Source organism: Pteropus alecto, unplaced genomic scaffold (genome assembly GCF_000325575.1).
Source record: "Pteropus alecto unplaced genomic scaffold, ASM32557v1 scaffold92, whole genome shotgun sequence".
In the NCBI taxonomy this organism is placed as follows: Eukaryota; Metazoa; Chordata; class Mammalia; order Chiroptera; family Pteropodidae; genus Pteropus; species Pteropus alecto.
In genome coordinates, this window is record NW_006432447.1 from 15,559,403 (window position 1) to 15,580,591 (window position 21,189).

Here is a 21,189-nt window from a genome sequence, read left to right on the forward strand (position 1 = left end):
TCAAGTTCCAATAGAATTCTATGGCAGAAAATTATGATATATCAATTTCTTTAAGCCAAAAGGGACAGTATAAGTATAAAGCAAGATGACTTATTTGAGAGATCCCAATGAAGTTCTTTTATGTTAAAAATAGTGTTCTTTGACAGTTAAAGCATGCTCTTTTGAATACTTTTTCTTTTGGTCCTCTTAGTTTAAAAATAACTTGTAAAAGTTATTCATGTTCTGGTAACAAATTAAGTAGTACAGGGACATTTCTGATGGAAAGCAATAGTTTTCTGTCCAAACACCCTTCCTATCCAAATTTTATTCCCTTGAACAAATTCTTTTAGCTGTCTCTGATTTTAGTCCTTCTATTGGTTTTCTGTAGAACTCTAAACAATATACTTACATCTAGTTGTTAAATTGTTAACATAAATAATATCTTTTGACTTTTTGCTGTGAAATTTGAGAATGTAGCTTGTTTACATACTCTTTTCCCTTCTCTCAGTTAATGATAGTTACGTTAAAAAAAAATATTGGTTGTCTTTCTAAACTAAATATATTTAAGCCACCATTTCTTATTCCTTTAAATTTCAAAAGTATTTATTAGATCCCTACTTTGTAAAATGGGGATAGTAATATCTTCATTCTTCTGTCTACTCACACCCATCCTCTATCCACTTTTTGCTTATTTCTATTAGCTACACTTAATTTTACATCTTTAAGATTAATGACATTTACATTGTGTAGTGTTACTACAACCTATCTTCTCTGCTTTATTTATAAGATTAATAAATTGTCTGAACATTTACTATATTTGAATATTTAAATATTGTTAGGATTAGGTTTCCTACAAGTCTAATGTCACGATCTCTAGACTACTCAGTGAGTCAACATTTAGGCAAAATATATCAGATCTCTTCTTTTCCTTAACATTTGTTACTTGATTAAAATTATTTTACTTTTTAGTTACCTTCATATTTGATCTATGATTTTCTTACAGAAGTGCTTTTCTTCTGGGATTTCTGGTTGCCTTTCTTTGTTTTCCTCCTCGAATAATGTGTCTTTATTCTATCTTTATGCACTTTGCAGCCCCCTCTTGGCCATCTCAACCTGTTTAATTTACACGCATCCACTTTGTCTTCCAGAAATAAACTGAAACTTCCCATTCATTGATGATCACCTCCTTATCTTTGCTGATTATTCCTTTTTAAATTTCCTGTATCTTCTCCCACTAGGTGGGGTCCTGCAGGAGTGGGAAGTGAATATGTGTGCTCGGTTTTCTCTCTTTAACCTGGACTTACCATTTAGTTTTCAAGTGCCTAGTTTACATTTTTCCGTGAAATCTATAAAGGTGTTCTCCTATATCAGATCTTTGAGACGTCTCTCATTTAATTGTGGGCCATTTGTACTTTATATGCATATAAACATCATAGAATCCATATTAGAAGGAAATCATATGTTTTAAAGATAAAAGAGATAATGGAATTTGTCCTAGTTAACCTCTTCATTTTATAGGACAGAAAGTTGAGGGTAAACGAGAGAGCAGGTGTGAACAGTCTGTTTACCCAAGGACTCTCAGTTAATGGCATGGCAGAATTAAAATGAAAGTTTTCTTGGCTTTGAATTTATTGGCCTTGTTCTACTTTAATGCCTTCCCGGCCTTGAATCACATGGCTTAGAGAAGTGAAAGTTATATTAGTAGCGTGCAGTTCCCTTAGGAAGTTGGTGCCAGTCCTTTTGGAGGAGTTTTATCTATTCTGATAGTTCCATTTGTTGTTTTGAAAAAAACCTTAGAATTAAACTGAGAATATATGTTTTTTGTTCAAATTTTTGTTTTTAAGGTACTTTAGTCAGCTATTGTCCATATACTATTACAGTGATTACCAGACAGTAGGCATGGAGCAATTAGTAAATCTCATGTTTAAAAACCAAAGGAGAAGAAATGCTTTTGAGAATTTTTTTTTTAACAAAGCTTGGCTTAATGCATGAATGATAGTTAAGATCTTGCTAAGTATTGTCTGACAAAACAATATAGCACTGTTAACCTTTGTGTATGTATATATCCGGGGTTAGATGCAGTTAAAAGTCAAAGTTGAAAATAACACATGAGAACAAAAGTAGGTTTAAAAAAAGTTCTCTTTTTTTCTTTGCATGAAGTTCATGTAACGACATTAAAATGATTATTCACATATTATGATAGTCTTAGCAGAAGGAACAATGTCAAACTTGAAAGCCTCAACCTGCTCCAACCTAGAGGTTTCAGGGAGGAATACCATATATATTTTGATAGCAGTTTCAGGTGTTGGAATGACATCCTGATAATTGTTTCTTCAATTGATTGAATCAGTCAGGATGCTTGGATTTAATTTAATATGATCATCTTTTTATTCTGTGTGGGGATATTCTAGTGCAAATCAAAAGTTGGAATGATCCATAGATAATCTAGCAAACGTTTCCATTTTAAGCCAGAAGTTATCAATAGTTTAATGAAATTTTAAGTCACAGTATTGCTTCCATAGGCTATATGCACTGAATAATGGCCAATCTTGTTACACTTTGTAGTTTTTCAAAATCATGACAGAAATTAAGACTTTGTTTTATACAACATTATACAACATGATTTATACATTAATATTTCAAATTAAAAACATGCAAATGGGAAATATTAGTGTAAAGGTTTAATATTTTAATGACATATTAAGAGAGTGAAGACATTTTAACATAACTTTTTTTGTCTTTATTTTAAAGAATTCAGAAGGAACTTGCAGAAATTACGTTGGACCCTCCTCCCAACTGTAGGTAAGTACTTGTGGATTTTTATTTATTTTTATCTTTTACAGAAGTCATAATTGAACTGCTATTCTGGTGTGTAACTATTGTTGTAGTCTGTTTATTAGTAAAAACATCATTGTGGTTTAGATTTAAATGACTGTGGAAGGCAGCAGTAGTTGTTGTTTCTGTGCATAAATGGAATATTTAGCAAGTATGTTTATAGTAGTAGAGTGGAGTTGCCAGAAATAGGGTAATACAATAACAATAAGATAATGAAATTTTAGGGTAACAGATATAATTATTTTTTAGTAAAAGCTGTATTGGAGTCTTAAATGATTTTTTTCATGATAGAATAACAGTGTGGCTAAAATATTTGCTTTTTGATAATTATTCAATTGTTATCTTGCTGCAAATTGATTTTTAAAAGTGCTGTAACATTAAACTGTTCTTCCTGATTTACATAATTTCTTATAGTAATCAGTTGGGATTGAAAATAGGTGATTAGAGGCAATGATGTTAAATTTAAAATACTCATTTATGACCACATGTCATCAATTTTCTGGTCAGAGTTTACTTATAGGAAGTAAAAATACTTGCCTGGAAATGATTAATGATCTACAAATACATAGAAGAAGAGGAGAAAAACAACCTCCAGCTTTATACTGCATCTTGGGTCTGTTGCAGTACTTGGAAGATGGCTGTTTGGCTATTTTCAGACATTTCTTTCTGTTTTGATCTGAGGTCAGTGTTGGAACCACGCCAATATGGAGTTTTTATAGTTCAAATTGGTAGTCTCATGGATTGAAGGTGGGAGGGCAGATTGCAGGAAAATGTTTCCAATATTGAATGCAGGTAGAATTTATTGTTTGGTATGATTTCTGATTTTACTGATCTGTTTTTATCTGAAAGTGAAGATAGCAACTATAGTTATTAATGAAAGTGAAATTTTCACAGATGGATATATTGATAGTTGTCTAGTCGACAACTATTTTGTGTAGGAAAAATTCTAATAAGGTTTATTATGTTGGTATGTTTCTTTACACGAGAGTCATAAATAGTATATAAACTTAAAGTAATGTTCAAAGGATGTTTCACTCAAATAAAACACATTTCTTTGGTAAAACTGTTTAGCAGTAAGAGTTTTTGTTACATTTAAGCCTGTTTCAGATTGCATATCTTTCTTTAGGCTTTGGTGGCCAATTCATGTAAATGGATCGATTTACAGAAAAACTTCAGTTTGAATTAAACCTAAAATTCCTTGTTTCTTAGGATAGTGTTTGCTTTAATAGTTTGAATCTCTGCTTTTAAATAAGCTCTATTTTACCACATACATTATTTTTTTAACCTTTTTACAATCGAAATGGTAAATATATGAACTTAATTTATATACTTGCTTAAATTTCAAAAAATTATTGGCAACTAATTTGTTTTAAAGAGCTTTAGTCTCATTTTCGATAGATGAAATCCACATAAAATGTGATGGTTAGATTGCAACTTTGCTATCATATGTATTACTTTCTAATACATTAGTCTAATTTAGCTTTGATTTATTGCAGATACTAATTTAACTTAAACCAATATATTGTAAATATGCATGAAAACTTATGAGTCTGAGGAAAAGAAATTACGTAATGGTTATTATTTAAATAAAATAATTAAACCATAGTTCTATTTAAAGTAAAAAAGAAACGTTTATAGTGTTATCTGAAATTTGCAGATTTATGTTGAGCCTTAGTTAATGATATTATTACTGGTTATGTAAGCTCTTTATAAATAAAATATATTTAAATGTGATGTTATGCATAATAAGCTCTTCAGACAGTTTCAGGAAAGATACATACTTTGTTGAATTCCACTCCCCCCGCCCGCACTGCCCCGGTTTTATTGAGATAAAATTGCCATATGGCATTGTAGCAAGATTCAGGCATACCTTGAAGATATTGCAGGTTTGGTTCTAGACCACTGTAGCCAGTCAGTCCCTTTGCTTGTGGAGAGTCTTGCCTTCAATTTAAAAAAAACAACAACAAAACCCCACAAAATCTGTGAAGCCCAGTAAAGTGAAATACAGGAAAACGTGGTACCTACTTTGGTCAATTCGTTTGCTTACAGGAATTTGCAAGGAAATCCATTTAATAGTATGACGATTGGATAGCCAGTAAGGTTACTTTAGAAGCAAGGCTGAGGTCTATGGTACAGTGGCTTTGGCTCCTTTTATTGGTCCCAAAGTAGTTGATTGGACTGGATCAGGCAGAGATAAAGATCTTGTCTAGTCTCTTCATGTATGTGGTGCTCCTCTTTGGCAAGCAAAGGATTCTCTATGCTGTGGATGATTCGGAAGTGGTGACTAGTTCTGTGTTCCCTGTTTGCTTGTGCTACTTAATATAGATGTTCAGTGTACTTGTTAAGTGTATTACTGTGATTGTTTGGTGTCAGATATTTGATTGTAGTTTATAGTAAATGTGCCTACCTATATTTCAGTGAAAATGTGGTTACTATCTTCAGAAAGAGAAGTTAGAGCATGATTTTAGTTTGGCTTATTTTTGGCATAAAGTTCATGTGGGTCCTAATGGCTATAAGGAATTATAGAAATATAGTAAATTAAAGCTATCTGCCTAATAGGAGGAGTCAAAATCCTATTTCCCTAGTATTCCTTTTATATATTACCTTTCCCAGTACACATACCTCTCAAAACTCTGTCTTTTGGTTGCTTGGATAGTTGTTAGCTTGTTTTCACAGATAAAGATTATGTGTGAGGAAAACATCTGTGGGTTTACCTGTTGAGGCAGTCGGAGTGGAGAAGGATTTTATCTGTTGTCTTGGTGGGAGTGGGTGGATGTTGCATTCCATTTAGAGCGTAGTTTATTTTTATTTTCTGGAAACTTAACAGACTAGTACAACCCAGTTCTGTGTGTATGTCAAGTTAGAGATGAGATTTCTGAATTTTGGTGCATATCTTATGTGATGCCCAGTGAAGCAATTCTTGGAATTGTATTGAAGGAACAGTGTTTAAGTATTCTGCAAGTCTGTCATTTGAACTTGTTGGAAATATAAAGTCTCCCTGAATTACATCACTCAGTGTAGATAGGTAAGTTTACGCAAGGAATTTTTAGAGACAGCTACTGTAGTATTTAAATCTTTTTCAGGTTTCGAATGAGCCTAAATATTATTTTTAAAGAGTATACACAAAATACTTTGGATAATAGGTTGAATCGTGTCTTCTTATAGGGAACACATGCCTGTAAATCTTTCAGTTTTCTTTTCACTTTTTTTGTTGTCCTCGAAGTAAAAATGTAACAACACAGGTTTTTTTTTAAAGCTGTGTTAAATCATGAGTTTTTAAAAACATTACAACATAAGAATTAATGTTTAAAAACAAAACTTTAATATACATCTAAGAAAGAAGTTTCTGTCCATGAAATCATAGGGTCTGTAGGGCCATAGGCATAGAAAATTATACATAATTTGTGTGAAATTTGGTTATATACTTGTTTTGTATAAATAGTAGAATATATTTTGCTTGGCCTCAGCTCCTATGATGGGTAACATACTTGACCCATAACATTGGCAAGGGCTCATTGTGAAGTCTCTGCAGATTCATAAATGTGTTCATACTGACAGCTGGATTGTAGGTGCTGGGTGATGGCTAGAATTGCTCACTATCTCATTGCCTTACAAACCAGCTTAGCTGGATTGAGTGGGTAAAATTCATGCTATACCTTTACAGAGCTCTAACGGATAGGATTGTTGCCTCTTGTAAATGACTGTGTTGTGACCTTGAAGATTCTTCATAAATTGTTAATGCATAGGTGATGTGCTAGTGTATTCATTTATATTTCCTTGAAGCTAGTGGGAAACTGTCAGCTTACTATAAAAATCTCCAAAATTAAAATGAAAAATATTTTCATCCAAAGTATAACTTGTTCCTTTGTATTACAGAGATGCTAAATTCAGATTCTAGTATGATCTGATATTGCCCAAGTATGCATTAGCTTTGTGAGCATGGACATAGGACAGCAATCCCTACTGCTTTGTGAAAGTAGAGTCTACAGTAAAATGATTAGTTTTGATTTTTATTTTTGATGTAGTAATTGAACAAGTAAAGGAAGAAATACTAAAAAGGAGGATATAATTCACTTATACTAGTGGTTTTCACTTTTTATTGCCGTGTTTCAAAGATCTACATTCATTGAACACAGGCTCTGCTGTACTTTAAAAAAATTGTAACAGCTTTATTGAAATGTAAAGTGTAAAATTCAGTGGTGTTTAGTATAGTCACAGAATTGTGTCATCATCACAATCAATTTTGCAACATATTTATCACTCCCAAAAGATACACTATATTTTCTAGCAGTCAGTGCTTCCTCATTTTCTCTCCTTTCTCCCACCACCCAGCCCTAGGCAACCATCAGTCTACTTTCTGACTCTATGGATTTGCCTATTCTAGATATTTTGCATAAATGGAATCATACAACATGTGGTCTTTTGTGACTGTCTTCTTTCTTGTAGCATAGTGGACAGTTCCAATTTCTCCACAGCTTTGGCAATTGTTATTGTCTGTCTTTTTGATAATAGCCATTCGATTAGATGTGAAGCAGTATGCCATTATGGTTTTGATTTGCATTACATGATGGATAACGATGATAACTACCATCTTTTCATATGCTTATTGACTATTTTTATATCTTTTTTGAAGAAATGTCTGTTCAAATCCTTTGTCCATTTTTAAATTGAGTTTTCTTTTTGTTGTGGAGTTGTAATTGTTCTTTATTTTGGATACAAGTCTTATATCAGATATATGGTTTGCAAATATATTCTCTCATTCTGTGGATAGTTTTTCACTTTCTTCATTTGAACTTTTAAGCACAAAAGTTTTAAATTTTGGTGAAGTTCAGTTTATTATTTTCTTGCTTGTACATTTGGTGTCATTTCTAAGAAACCATTGTCTAATCCAAGACTCCAAAGACTTAACACTTATATTTTTCTAATGAGAGTTTTTAGTTTTAGTTTTTATATTTTGGTCTCTGATCTGTTTTGTGTATGGTGTGAGATAGAGGTCCAACTTCATTCTTTTTCTTGTGGATATCCAATTATCTCATCACCATTTGCTGAAAAGACCATTTCCCCCGTTGAATTTTCTTGACATCTGTGTTGAGAAATGAATGGATTATAAATGTGAAGGTTTATTTCTCAGCTTCTAATTTTATTCCATTGATCTCTATGTCTGTCATTATGCCAGTGCCACATAGTCTTGCTTTCTGTAGCTTTGTAGTAAATTTTGAATCAGAAAACTATAAATTCTCTAACTGATTTACTTTTCATTGTCTTAACGAATTAGTTAAGGCACTCCCAGTATAGAATTGGCCATGACTGGAAATATACCTAAGCATTGTCTCACCTTACTGTTATGAGAGACATTTAATAGAAGAAAATGTATTTCCCAGATTATATTGATGGAAAAAGAATGCATTGAGATAGAAATTGGGGACAGTGATTACATAGGTCTGATCTCTATAAAGAGCCATTGGTGCAAATATCTAATTATTGTCACTAGTTGTTTTCCTACTTTGGTCATTGTAGTAATATTTATATAGCAGTTTTTGTAGATTTTCAAGGATTTTTATATATGATGTTGTTTAGTCTTTTCAAACTCAGTGAGACTCCTGGGGTTAAGTAACTTGCCCAGGGTTGCACAAGTAGGAATGGTTGATTTGGATTTAAACCCAGGTTTCCTGATCTTTAATCCTTTATTTTTTTCACATGTAACTAGATAAATACATTTATTCAAAATTACATTTGTGGCTATTTATGATTCAGTTAAGGAAAAAATAAATCAGCATGCAAAGTAATCCAAAATATCATTTGTACTATTTGGCTTGTATTACTGAATTCCATGAGACAATATTTAGATGGAACCTTTTAAAAACTAATTTTTTGAATATAGTGATTTCTACCACACTCCCTTGTGTGTGTGTTTGCGTATATACGTTAATATTATTATTGGCACTTGTCCAAGTAAAGGATTTCTTTACATTTGACAATTCCTGACTCAGTTTGCAGATATCTACTCTCTGAATGCCAAATTGACCCTGTTACTCAATTTGATTCTAGGTCATGTTATCCTACAATTCACTTTAGTATTTGTTGAGGGCTTAATATTAGATCTGTGCTAGAAGATAACACAAGTGTAGTTCCTAAACCTTAAAGATGAGGTTACAACTAATTGATACAGATAACATAGATACTTAGAAAACGAAGACTAGGAGAATGATGGTGCTATTTATTGGTAGAAACTCCCAATATCTATGACTTCTGTGAATCTTAAAATTGATCTTTTTACTTTAGTCATCTGGAAGCTAATACCCTTATTTAACTTTTCGACTTTAGTAATTTACCTGCATTTTGTGTAGAAATCTTAACTTTTTTTATTTTCTTAATCTTTCTCCCATTATTATATTGATATCTTCATTTTGTACTTTTATACTACATAAAATTTTTAAGTTGCCTCAGTGTCTTTTTGGAGCAAGGCAGATTATTAGTATATAAACAGTATGAATAACCGAAAGGTGATGTAAATGTATATTGGTTAGCAGAATGTTGGAATGCCTCTTATGAAGAGTCATTAACATGATAAAAGTTATGTTATATAAGATACTGGATTATTCATATCCATTTCTCCTTTCCTTAGTACAGGTAATTGAAGAATATTTTTTATTCACCCTTTTTTTTTTTTTTTTTCTTTTTACTCTGTTGCCGAAGTATTGAGTGGTTTTGCATGGACTTTACAAAGACAAAAAGGTCTTAAAATAACATATGAGATCCACAAAGTGGTTAGAACAGCTAAAGAATTGTTTGGAATATCCCCTGCAGGTTGGATTGCTGAAGAGTTGGAGTATGTACACAGTGTGACAGGGAATGAGAAAGCATGGTCTTACCTTATGTTCCATTGGCATTTCAAAATTTCAGGCTTGTTTTTCTCATTTTTCTATCTTTTTATATAATATTTAAGGTGCACTCCTTCATTACTGCCAAGAGTATGTGTGCAATTTTTCTTTTTGCGTTTACCTTGAGGCTGACTTTTCTCCTGAGGTACAACTTACATAGAACCTTAAGGGGCTATTACTTTAGATGGAGAACTTCAGTTGTAATTGTTTGCTGTCATGTACTTTTACTTCAAAGCTGCACTTGAGGAAGACATACTATCTTAATAAAATCACCAGAAACATTCCTTACTTTCTTATTTCAAAATGTTATTATTTTACATCTGCCTTTAACCATAGATTTAAGAATGTTTATATCATAATAAAAGAAAATGTTAAGTGATAAAGTGAGTTTAGTGCCCATTACTTGTGGTCTTTGATATATTATTTCTTTTTTTCTATTCTTTGTTGCTTTAAAAACAGTACATGAATGTGTCCGAAAAAAAACATATTAAACGATCACACTGGGATTATATTTTATAATAGCAACAGAACATTTTATCTCTTGTTTTAGTTTGCCGAGTTTTATAACTGGTTATTATTTCAGACTTATTACTTAAACACTTTAGATAGAAAGTGTCATATTTTAAATAGAAAGTGTCATACTTTCTAACATGTAATATTTTAATTCCATAAGCAGTTTTACCTTTTAAGATGTCCTGAAAACTGTATTTTTTAGCACACCCGAAGCATTTCTTTATAGTTATGATTACATTCATTGACTTAAATATCTTTTATCAACTAAATGGTATTGCAAATAACAAGTAAAACTTTTGTTAGTATATTTTATTTTGAGAACAATGAAAAATTTTGATTTTTAAATCTGTGCTGTAAGAGTTTGCTTTTTGATATGTTTTTCTTTTGTAAATGTTCATTTATAACTATTTAGAATATTTACATACTTTAGGCATTTACTGGGATGCCTTTAAAGGTATATCTAAATCTATATTTGTATAGAGGCAACACATTATTCTAAAATGTATAACAGACCCAGGCAAAACCATAAGCTAAAATAGATTTTCTGTTCCAGTATACACCCATCCCTTGATTTACGTGGATTATCTGTTCCATGCATCTTTTTTCTTTTCATCTTTTTTAATGCAGAAGAAAACCACTTAAAAAGGGTCCGGTCCACAAGTAAGAAAAGATATAAATAGGCTGATATAAGTATAAAAATATTTACTTCACATATTTTCACAAAAATATGCTAATGAAAATTCAGAAAAACCAAAATAAATTTTATTTGCTGTTGGTGTCTGTGTCATAATCTAAAGCAATCATCCTTCTCTTCTTAATTGGTACAAAGTCACTATCATCATTGTTCGACATGTTTAGAAGTACTACTTCAGTTTCATTATTTGTGTTTATGTTTTTGGATCCCATCTTTTGCTAAGTTTTCATAAATTCGTCGATATTGAAAAATTGATTTTTTTATCTCTATAGATATGTCTCTTAAAATTGTTACAAGTGAAAACAGTTTATATAATATTGGTTACTTGTGTTTACTTACACTTAGTTACGATGTGTTATCTTTAAGTGCTAGTGATGTAATTACAAAGTAATATGCATATGTTACAAGTATCTTTAATTGAATTATGACGCAACTGGTATGTCAATTCCTACAGCTATCTATCCGGTGATTTAACATTTTGTTAAATTAGTTTCAGCTGTTACCAATCTCAGCGCAACAATTTTCAAATGTTCCGGTGATAATTGTGTGTTAGTGAGTATTAGTTTTTTTACATTACTGAATTAAGCTATTATTTTATAGAAAGAGTAATCACCAATGATGGAAACGAAAAAGAACCACATAAAATGAGACTGTGTAAGTGGAAACCACATATAAAAAGTCCGCTTAAACGGGGACGATATTTACTGCATATAAAAAAAACTCATGTAAAAAATAAAATACCGTGTAAATTGAGAGATAGATGTATAGCAGATAGACTCTCTCTTTCTCCACTCTTGCCTTTGTGGAAGATGAAGCCTAGCAATAATTCGAAACGACCTAAAGGAGAGCTAGAAGTCTCATACCAGAGCCAAGGTTCCTGCCTTGGCACCTGCTCTTCCCTCTACCTAGAATCCAGTGCCTCTCCTCTCCTATCTCCCACTGTTGTCAGTTCTTCTGATGCTTCATATTACAGCTGTTTAACCTGTTTAACCCACTGAGTGAGAGCTCTTTCTATAACCACTATATTTCAAATCTCAGCATTCAGTGACTACAGTATTATAGACAGGCTTAGAGAAATTACGTAACTTGTCCAAGGTCACACAGCAAGTAGGTGGCACAACTAGGATTTCAATCTTGGTGTTTCAGACTTTAGAGCCTCAGTGTTTTGAGACTTCGCCATGCTTTCTTCAATTTGCAAAATAGATGAATCGATCTAGAACAGCCCTGCCTCAGTGGAACTTTCTGTTGCGATGAAAGTGTTCTATATCTGTGTCGTCCAACGCAGTAGCTACTAGCTACTAGCCACGTGCAGTTACTTAGTACATGAAAGGAGGCTAGTCTAACTGAGTAAATGAATTTCTACTTTTACTTTAATTTAAATTTAGATAGCCATATGTGACTAGTGACTTGTATTGCACAGCACAGATCTGGAAAAATAATGACTTCTCAAGCTTAAATTTATGCTTTATTTCAGTTTCAGGTAAGAGTAAACTACCAGGCCATTTTGCCCTTTTTAAATTATGCTTTTAGTTATGTAATTATTCTGCATAAGTATATACATACATGACTACATACTTGTAGTTATGTATTTATTTGTCTTCCCACTCCCTTCCCACTAACCACCATTATAGTCTAAAAGTCAGGGACTTGTAAATATTATTTTTAGGCCCTTGTAAATATTAATATTATAAGTTGGTTAAATAATTATTTTTAACTTCTTAACAAAATGAAAGTGATATTGCAAATTATTTTTAGATAGATTCATAGGATATTGAAACTGGAAAGATTATGGTTTGGCACTCTTCTCCAGCCCAGAGAGAAAATGGGACTTTCCCAAGACATACAGTTCAATGAGAAAGACAGGAGTAGCATTCAGTTCTGATAGTTCAGTGTGTTATTTCATTGAGAAAATGGATGCATTTTATACACTTAGAAAATTTAGGTACAATTAATATAAACAAAGAAAATTTGGAATTATTTGTGATCATGAAGTACATTTGAAAGGAATTGGAGTTATTTTGTCTGGAAACATGAGGGGGTAATAATAACTGTGTTTAACTGTTTTCAGAGCCTTAAATGGAAGAGAGATTAATCTTATTCTATGTGATTTCAGGGAGTAGAACTAGCACTACTGTGTTAAATTAGAAGTAAACCATTTTCTTCTTGATATAAGGGCTTCGTCTTCAGTCAGAGCTATCCAGAGAAATAATGGGTGACTTCAGGAGCAAACACGTGCCCCATCTCTGGAGGAATTAAAAATGAACCTGTTTGCTTATTTCAGAGGTTTTTCTGGTGCCAGATGTTAAGTTAGAATGGTATTTCCAAGTTGTTAGACCCTGCGCAAATGATGTATATTTTTATCAGTTTTTGTCTTCTTCATCCATAGATTGTGACTCATTTTTCCTCTCTTTTTTGCCCTTTTGGAGCCTATGGTATGTAATTTATATAGTTTATTGGCCTGACTATTTGAAGCAGCTTGTTTGTTATCAGTTTCATATCTGAATTAATAAATGAGGCTTTTAAATTTATAAGAAAAGGATTATATATGAACAACACAAAGAAATAAGAGCCTGGTGTGGGGTTTAGGCACATAAATAATATTCCTCAATTGATAGGTCCAAGATTAAATGTTGTTTCATAAACTTATCTGATTTAGTCAAGAAATAGAAATATTACTGTTAATACCAACAAAAACGAGTTAATTGTGTAATGCAAATCTTTCAAATGTTCATTTGGTCAGTATTCATACCTTCAAGTCTATTAAACTATGTAACAAAGTGTTTGGAATCCTCATTGGCTTCCCCTTCCTCCCTTTGGTTCTAGAAAAAATATTTGCATCCTTATGGTTCATTTGGGATGTGTTACTTCTTACATGAATGTTCCATGAGTCAAGAAATTTTAGGATTAAAAGAAAATTAAAGAAACTACCACCGCTCTTTACACATACTTGTTTCATATATGATCTTACTGATATAGAGACATTTATGTCATTTATATTAAAACTTTTCTTCAACATTAGAAAAAGATAACTGTCATTTCTGTAGCCTAGGGCAAAATTCTGTGGCCTAATGTATCAGAGCAGAATGGTCTGAGACCTGAATACAAATGGTGAACTGGAAGAAAGTGACAAATTCAGCTGCAGGTGCTGGAGGAAAACCCTTGCCCTAGGGTAGAGTTTCTGACGAATGGCAAAATTGCTTATTGCTTTAAACATAGACATTTTGGTTTTAGGCTCAAATTAGCAAACAAATGGAGCCCAATATGTGCAGTCTTCGGATTCTAGGCGGGCTGGTAGTAGGAGGATGGATTTGTAAGAGGGGTGCTGGCATGAGCCTGAGCCTGCCAAGTCAGGGAAAGATGGTCTAGAATCTGCGGAAGTAGAACTATATGGGTTTGGGAGTCAGACCCCCTTCACTCAGGTAGAACAGGATAGGATAGGAGTGTTCTGTCTTTCTCCATTCTTTATATCACATTCTCCAATATAAGATACAAGATTTGCCTTCTTAGCTAAGTTCTTGTGCATCACTTCATTCAGTGCTCTGCAACAGACTGGTTTGTAAATGATATTCAACTGTGTTATGACTCTGCTTTGTGAACAACTGGGATTTGAGGTGGGTGAAAGAGACAGATAAGGTTTAAGAAAAGCAAAGGAATTGAATTTATTATCCTGTTGTATTGATTTCAAACCCTTTAGAAATTTTTAGAGTTTATATAATAGATGTTTGTCTTGGATGATTTCATAGTACATTGAGAGACAGATCCTTGTGCATTATACTCTAAATATGAGTGGGTATATAGCACTTCTGGCACTATTCAAATGTCTTGGACTGTGTGTCCAAGTGGCTATAGTTATTGCAGTACCAAAAGAGCTTTATTTTAAGTTAACTTTGCCTAAAAGATTAAAGTGGACCCCAAATACAACATTAGAAGTAGCCTCCAATATTTGTGTAACAAACTTACTTGTTTTTAATTATTTGCATTAATAGGAAATTATTAATAATTCATTATGTAGTGTAAAGCAGTCTCCATCCTTTTTGGTGCTCTTATGAGAATCTCACGCGTAGTGATCTGAGGTGGAGCTGAGGCAGTGATGCAAATACAGATGAAGCTTCACTCGCTTGCCTGCTGTTCATCTCCTTCTGTGTGGCCCCGTTCCTAACAGGCCTTGGACCGGTACCGGTCAGCAGTCCGGCAGTTGGAGACCCCTGGTATAAGGTGAAACTATATTGTATTTAAAAACCATAGAAGCCACAGCAATCATGAGAAAGAAGAACAAAGTTTGCCTGATACCAAACTGTACTACAAGGCCATAATAATCAAAACATCATGGTACCGGCACAAAAAACACATCGACCAATGTAACAGAATAGAAAGCCCAGAAATAAACTCACACCTGTATAGTCAATTAATCTATCACAAAAGAGGCAAGAATATACAATAGGGTAAAAACAGTCTATTCAAACTGGACAGATACATGCAAAAAAAAAAAAAATTGAAACTAGACTGCCTTCTTATACCATGTACAAGAATAAACTCAAAATGGATTAAGGACTTAAATATAAGACCTGAAACCATAAAACTTCCTAGAAGAAAACACAGGCAGTTAACTCTCTGATGTTGCTCTTAGTAATATTTGCAAGGGAAACAAAAGAAAAAACAAACATGAGACTACATCAGAAGTTTTCGTACAACAAAGAAAACCATCAACAAAAAAGAAAAGACAACTTACCTTCTGGGAGAAGACATTCATTAATGATGTGTCCACTAAAGGGTGATATCCAAAATTTATAAAGAACTCATACAACTCAACATGAAAAAACTAAAAATGCTATTAAAAATGGGTAGAAGACATGAATAGACATTTCTCCAAAGAAGACATACAGATAGCCAAAAAAAACATGTGAAAAGATGCTCAATGTCATTGATCATCAGAGAAATGCAAATTAAAACCACAATGAGATAGCACCTCACACCTGTCAGAATGGCTACCATCAATAAATCAAAAAACAACAAGAGTTGGCGGGGCTGTAGAAAAAAGGGAACTCTCGGTGCATTGTTGGTGGGACTGCAAATTAGTGCAGCCACACGGAAAACAGTATGGAGGTTCCTCAAAAAGTTAGAACTACCTTATGACCCAGCAGTTTCATTTCTGGGTATTTATCTGAAGAAATCCAAAACACTGATTTGAAAAGATATGTTGCATCCCTATGGTCATTGCAGCATTATTTACAATAGCTGAGATATGTAGGCAACTTAAGTGTCTCTTGATAGACAAATGGATAAAGAAGAGGTAGTACTTACATAACGGACTGTTACTTGGCTGTAAGAAATAATGAAATCTTACAATTTGCAACAACATAGATGGACCTAGAGGGTATTATGCTGAGTGAAATAAGTCAGACAGAGAGCAACAAATACCATATAGTTTCACTTATATGTGGAATCAAAGGGACAAAATAAATGAAGAAATAAAACAGAAATACTCACAGATACAGAGAACAAATAGATGATTGCCCAATGGGAGGGAGGTTGGGGCGCTATGTGAAAAAGGTAAATGGAGTAAGAAGTACAAATTGGCAGTTACAAAATAGTCATGGGGATGTAAACTATAGAATAGGGAATGTAGTCAATAATATCATAATAACTATGTGTGGTGCCAGGTGGGTGCTAGACTTAATTGGGAAGATCACTTTGTAAATTACGTCTACTATGCTGTACACCTAAAACTAATATAAAAAACTATTGAATGTTAGCTGTAATTGAAAAAAAAGTAGAAGTTAGCTTTTTGAAAAACTTGGTATAATATCCTTAAGAAAAACAAAAAACTCCTATAGAATAAGAATCATAGATAGTATTCTGAATATATTATAAAGGGTGAAGTGTTCTAAATACTGAATTCAGGGTAGCCTCCTCAAATAAGTCAAATATAGATGTTATAAAACATTTGATAAGTATAAAAATTACCATATGGTAGTTATCTAAAAATGATTTTTTCCTCCCTCAAACTATGTATGGGCCAAATGTGTCTCATTTCAAGTGGGGAACTGTTAGACAGTTATTTTGATTTTTGAACTCATTAGAGGTGTGGGTAAGTGAGTTGATTGCTGACAGAATCTTCTTGTAGACAAAAAGTCTTATATGGTTTCTGATGTCATTATTCTCCATACTTAAAATATTCTTCCATTTCCCTGCTTATCTTCATTTTAAGAAGTTAGGGATTTGGACTGAGACATGACCAAATTGAATGTAGTTTTGTAATCAGCCAGCTGGGGACTCCTGACTCTGGATCTTGGAGGTGGTAACGTTTGGTTGAACAGATTTTCAATCTTCTATGTGAAGATAGTGAGAGATGGATGGTCAGTTGGACGCATACATGTAAGTGCACCCAGTGACCTTCAACTCCTTCATGGTCAGGCCCGTTATCTGGGGATCCAGCTGGGGAGTTTTGACTAATCTACGAAGTAGAGACTATTTGAGTAAGCACACTTTTCTAGGTCGGAGGTTAGGCAGGCTTAAACTGATATTCATGTAGTTACAACATTAGCTTTATAACTTAGACATAGCCAAGGACTGTTGGGATTGACGGCCCCTAGTTTGTTGGAGGCTTGGAAAGGAAGAGGTCTACTGACATACTGACCCGTAAAGACTTAGGATAAGTGTCTCTTTCTAAGTGCTTTTAGAATTAGCGTAAGATAGAGCAAAAATGCATTTTGCCATATTGTTAAGGGGTAAGAATTTGTCACAGGGATAAGAAAAACCTCCATGTTTGAGAAAGCAGCTGGTCAGAGATTGATAGGAAAGGCTCAAAATTGTTTTGGGACTTAGGAAACAACAAAATAAAATTACATTCTTGAATAAGAATTCGTAAAGTGCTGGTGTATTCAGAAAAATAACTATTACTAGGTTAAGTGAATAATAAACTTAACAGTAGTGTATATTTTGAAATTAATGTTCATTTAACATTAAACAAATGTTTTCTAAGGGCCTATTATGTGATCAGCACTGTGCTGGGTACTAGGGATGCAATTATAAACAAGACAAAAGGGATCTCCAGCTTTTGTGGAGTTTATGTTTCAGCTGTGAAGATAGTCTGGGACTTGTATTTAAAAAAACTCAAAGCAGGCTTACAGGGAGGAGAAAGTAAACAAGACATAATAATTACTATGAAGAAAAACAAATAAAGGATGAGTTTTACAATGTTTAGAAAAGTTTAGAACTTTTACTTTGGGTTTGAAAGGTTTTTCTAAGGAGGCGATATCTAAACTGAGAACTGAATGAAGAAAATGTGATAGCTACTTAAGGTGTGGAGGACTCGGTGTAACAAGTGACATGTGCTGTGACTCTAAAGCAGAATGCATGCCCCAGTGCCCAAAGAGTTGGAGGAAGTCTGATGTGAATGGATTGAGGGAGAGTGAGGAGTGGGCAGGGAATGTTATGGCACAAGAATGCAAAATGAGGCTGGGACCACATCCAGCAAAGTTTGGCTTTTATGAAGATTGCTCTGGCTGCTAGACTGGAGTGGGATATAAGATTAGAGGGTGATAGTCATCCATTTGAGAAAAGATGGTATTCTGGGTTAGGGTGGTAATAGTGAAAATAGAAAAGAAGATAATTAGAGATACAGTTTTTGAAGAATTGATAGGACTGGAGATGGATAGATGGCAGAGCTTGGGGAAATGGTAGGAAAAAGGGAGAAATCAGAAAAAAGGGAGAAATCAGGTTGGGTTTGAGTCTGCTGGGGAAACGACAGTGCCTATTATGAGATGGGAAAGATTTGTGGGGGGAAGTGGTTTGGTGAATAGGATTAAGAGTTTTGTTTTGGATATGTTAACTGTAAAATGTCTTTGAGACATCCAAATGGAGATGTCAGATAGGCAGTTGAACATCAGTGAGAAGCTAAAAATATTAATTTGAAGTTCTCATAAAGATATTTAAACACATAGGATTTGATGAGTTTATGTATGAAAAGGGACTAGAAAAAGAAGAGGATCTAAGACCAAGCCCTCTGAAACCATAACATTTAGAGATAGAGAAGATGAGAGTCAATAAGGGAAAAAGGAGGAGTTCATGCAGGGTGTAGGAGGAAAACCAGGAGTGAGGTTCCTATGAGGTCAAGAGAGAGAAGGACAGTACTCAGTTCCTAGAGAATAGGTCTAAAATTGATCATGAATGAAATATTTAAGTGAATAAAAAAGTGAATGAGATTATAATTACTCTGTCTTCAGTAATAATTGAATAAATAAGTGAATAAAGACCATCAAGTTGCATTGAGCTTTCAAGAGTAATTTCTTTTTTAATTTTCTAAGATTACCCATGTTACCAATTTAACCAGACTCCACAATTGGGCTCAAGAGGGAAGGCTTTCCCCTTGGGAAGCAGGGTTCTGCCCATCTGGATGTTGTCCAGTCAGGCTCAGGGGCCAACTTAATTAGGAACATTTTTGAGAAGTTACAGCCGGAGTGTGACTGTGGACTGAACACAGCTGGTTGTACATGTGCCATTATTTATTGTCTTTCTGTTAATCTAGTGTATTTCTCACTAGAGAAGTCATTGCTGGTAGCATGGCAGTTTATATATGTCTTCCTCCCATTTCTTGCGACACACAATTAGCTGTGATTAACATACACTCTTCTTCGTTTTTGTTACTGAGAAAGCTGTCAGGAATGTTATACTTGAAGAATAGCAATGGCTACTCTTAAAGCCAGGTGGACCTAAGCATGCTCCCAAACATTTCCTTTGGATTTGTGGATTGCCTGTCTCTGCCACTTCTCCTGCCTGTGTCCTCTGTGTGCGGAGGCCAAATAGAAGTTGCAGAGTTGGAAAGCCTTTCCCTGTACATGTGAATAAGCACAGCTTTTTCTCTATTTTCTTCATTTGGATTTGAAGGCTAGCTCAAATATTACCTCCGTCCTATAATTTTCTCTGCTCTTAGTGCACCCACAGCAGCTGCTACTTTGAGTTAGATAGGCAGTATTGCACAGTAGTTTCTCCTAGAGAGACCAAATAGGTTACATATATAATCTTTTGGTTTAGTTATATAACTTCTCTGTGCATAAATTCCCCCATCTGTAAAATCACAGTGGTTTGTGTGAGGATTATATGCGTTAACATATGTAAAACACTCAAGAGCAGTGCCTGGTACATATGGGCTCAGTAATTGTTAGTGGTTAGCGGTTACTATTGTTATTTATAAGGGTTGCATGCATTTACTGGCTTCATTTTATTTGAGGAGGGTAAAGACATGACAATTTTATTATCTTCTCAACGTGGTATATTGCATATAATAGGCACTCAAATATTTTTATGCAGTTACTAAGGCAGAGAACTTCTGAATGTTTTATTTTTCTCTAAAAAGTTAAGCATATAAATACATATCTTGTGTGTGACCCTAGAGTGCTTGGCTGTCAGTATCTCTTCATAAAGGTTTTGCATATTCATCTGTATGTGAAAGACGCATCAGCTAGGCTAATGTCAGTAAGGAAGATGCTTCGGAAATTCATTAGGAGGTTTCATTGACTATTTTTCTCTCTAAATTAACTCATTAGTTGTTCATATTTATAAAACTCATTAATTGGGGTAGTGTTTATTGTCAGCTAAAATATCTCTCTCTAAATTAACTCATTAGTTGTTCATATCTATAAAACTAATTGGGGTAGTGTTTATTGTCAGCTAAAATATCTTTTTTTTCCTTAAAATGTAATCTAATTTTCTATGTTAGTTACCCGCAGTATGAGGTAATTTGCTTTATTCTCACAGGTATGTGAATTGTTTTAGGTCTTATGTCTTGTAGCAGAGTCAAGCACCATCAGTTCTTTAGGAGAATAATGGTTTTTGAAAGATATAAGCTCCTACTTACGTTTTAAAAAATATTCTACACAATGCAATTATAAACAGAATCTTAATGCATTTGTTAGTTATTTCTTCAAAACATTGAGCTTAAGTTTGGTTTTAAGCTCTCATACAAATTCCAGGTTGTGAGGGAGGGAGGCGTTATTTAAGATTAAAAATTTCTTTTTAATGTTTTCCTGTTCAGTTTGTCTTCTGATGATACAGCTCAACAACCATAATACATTCAGTGTTCATGGGTGGCTTATCATTCTAATTAATTCATCTAAATGTGTTCAGTGCTGTGTGGAATGTGGAGTAAGTATAAGTATAAGATGTGGTCTTTTTACTTTAGGAGATTATAATCTTAATTGTTGAAATAAGGTTGATCCATTTGAAATAGAGAAATACATTGGATGGTATACAAAGAAAGTGTGGTGTAAGTAGTAAGGTAATTCATCT

General features: G+C 33.6%; 1 protein-coding gene across 1 annotated transcript in view; it reads left to right on the forward strand.

The window, feature by feature from the left end:
• LOC102887144 (ubiquitin-conjugating enzyme E2 E2) overlaps positions 1-21,189 on the forward strand; it is a 256,130-nt gene that overhangs the window by 11,142 nt on the left and 223,799 nt on the right. The window contains exon 3 of the mRNA XM_006907301.3: positions 2,731-2,781. Coding sequence (XP_006907363.2) covers positions 2,731-2,781 — 51 coding nt within the window. The remainder of the gene's footprint in view (positions 1-2,730; positions 2,782-21,189) is intronic.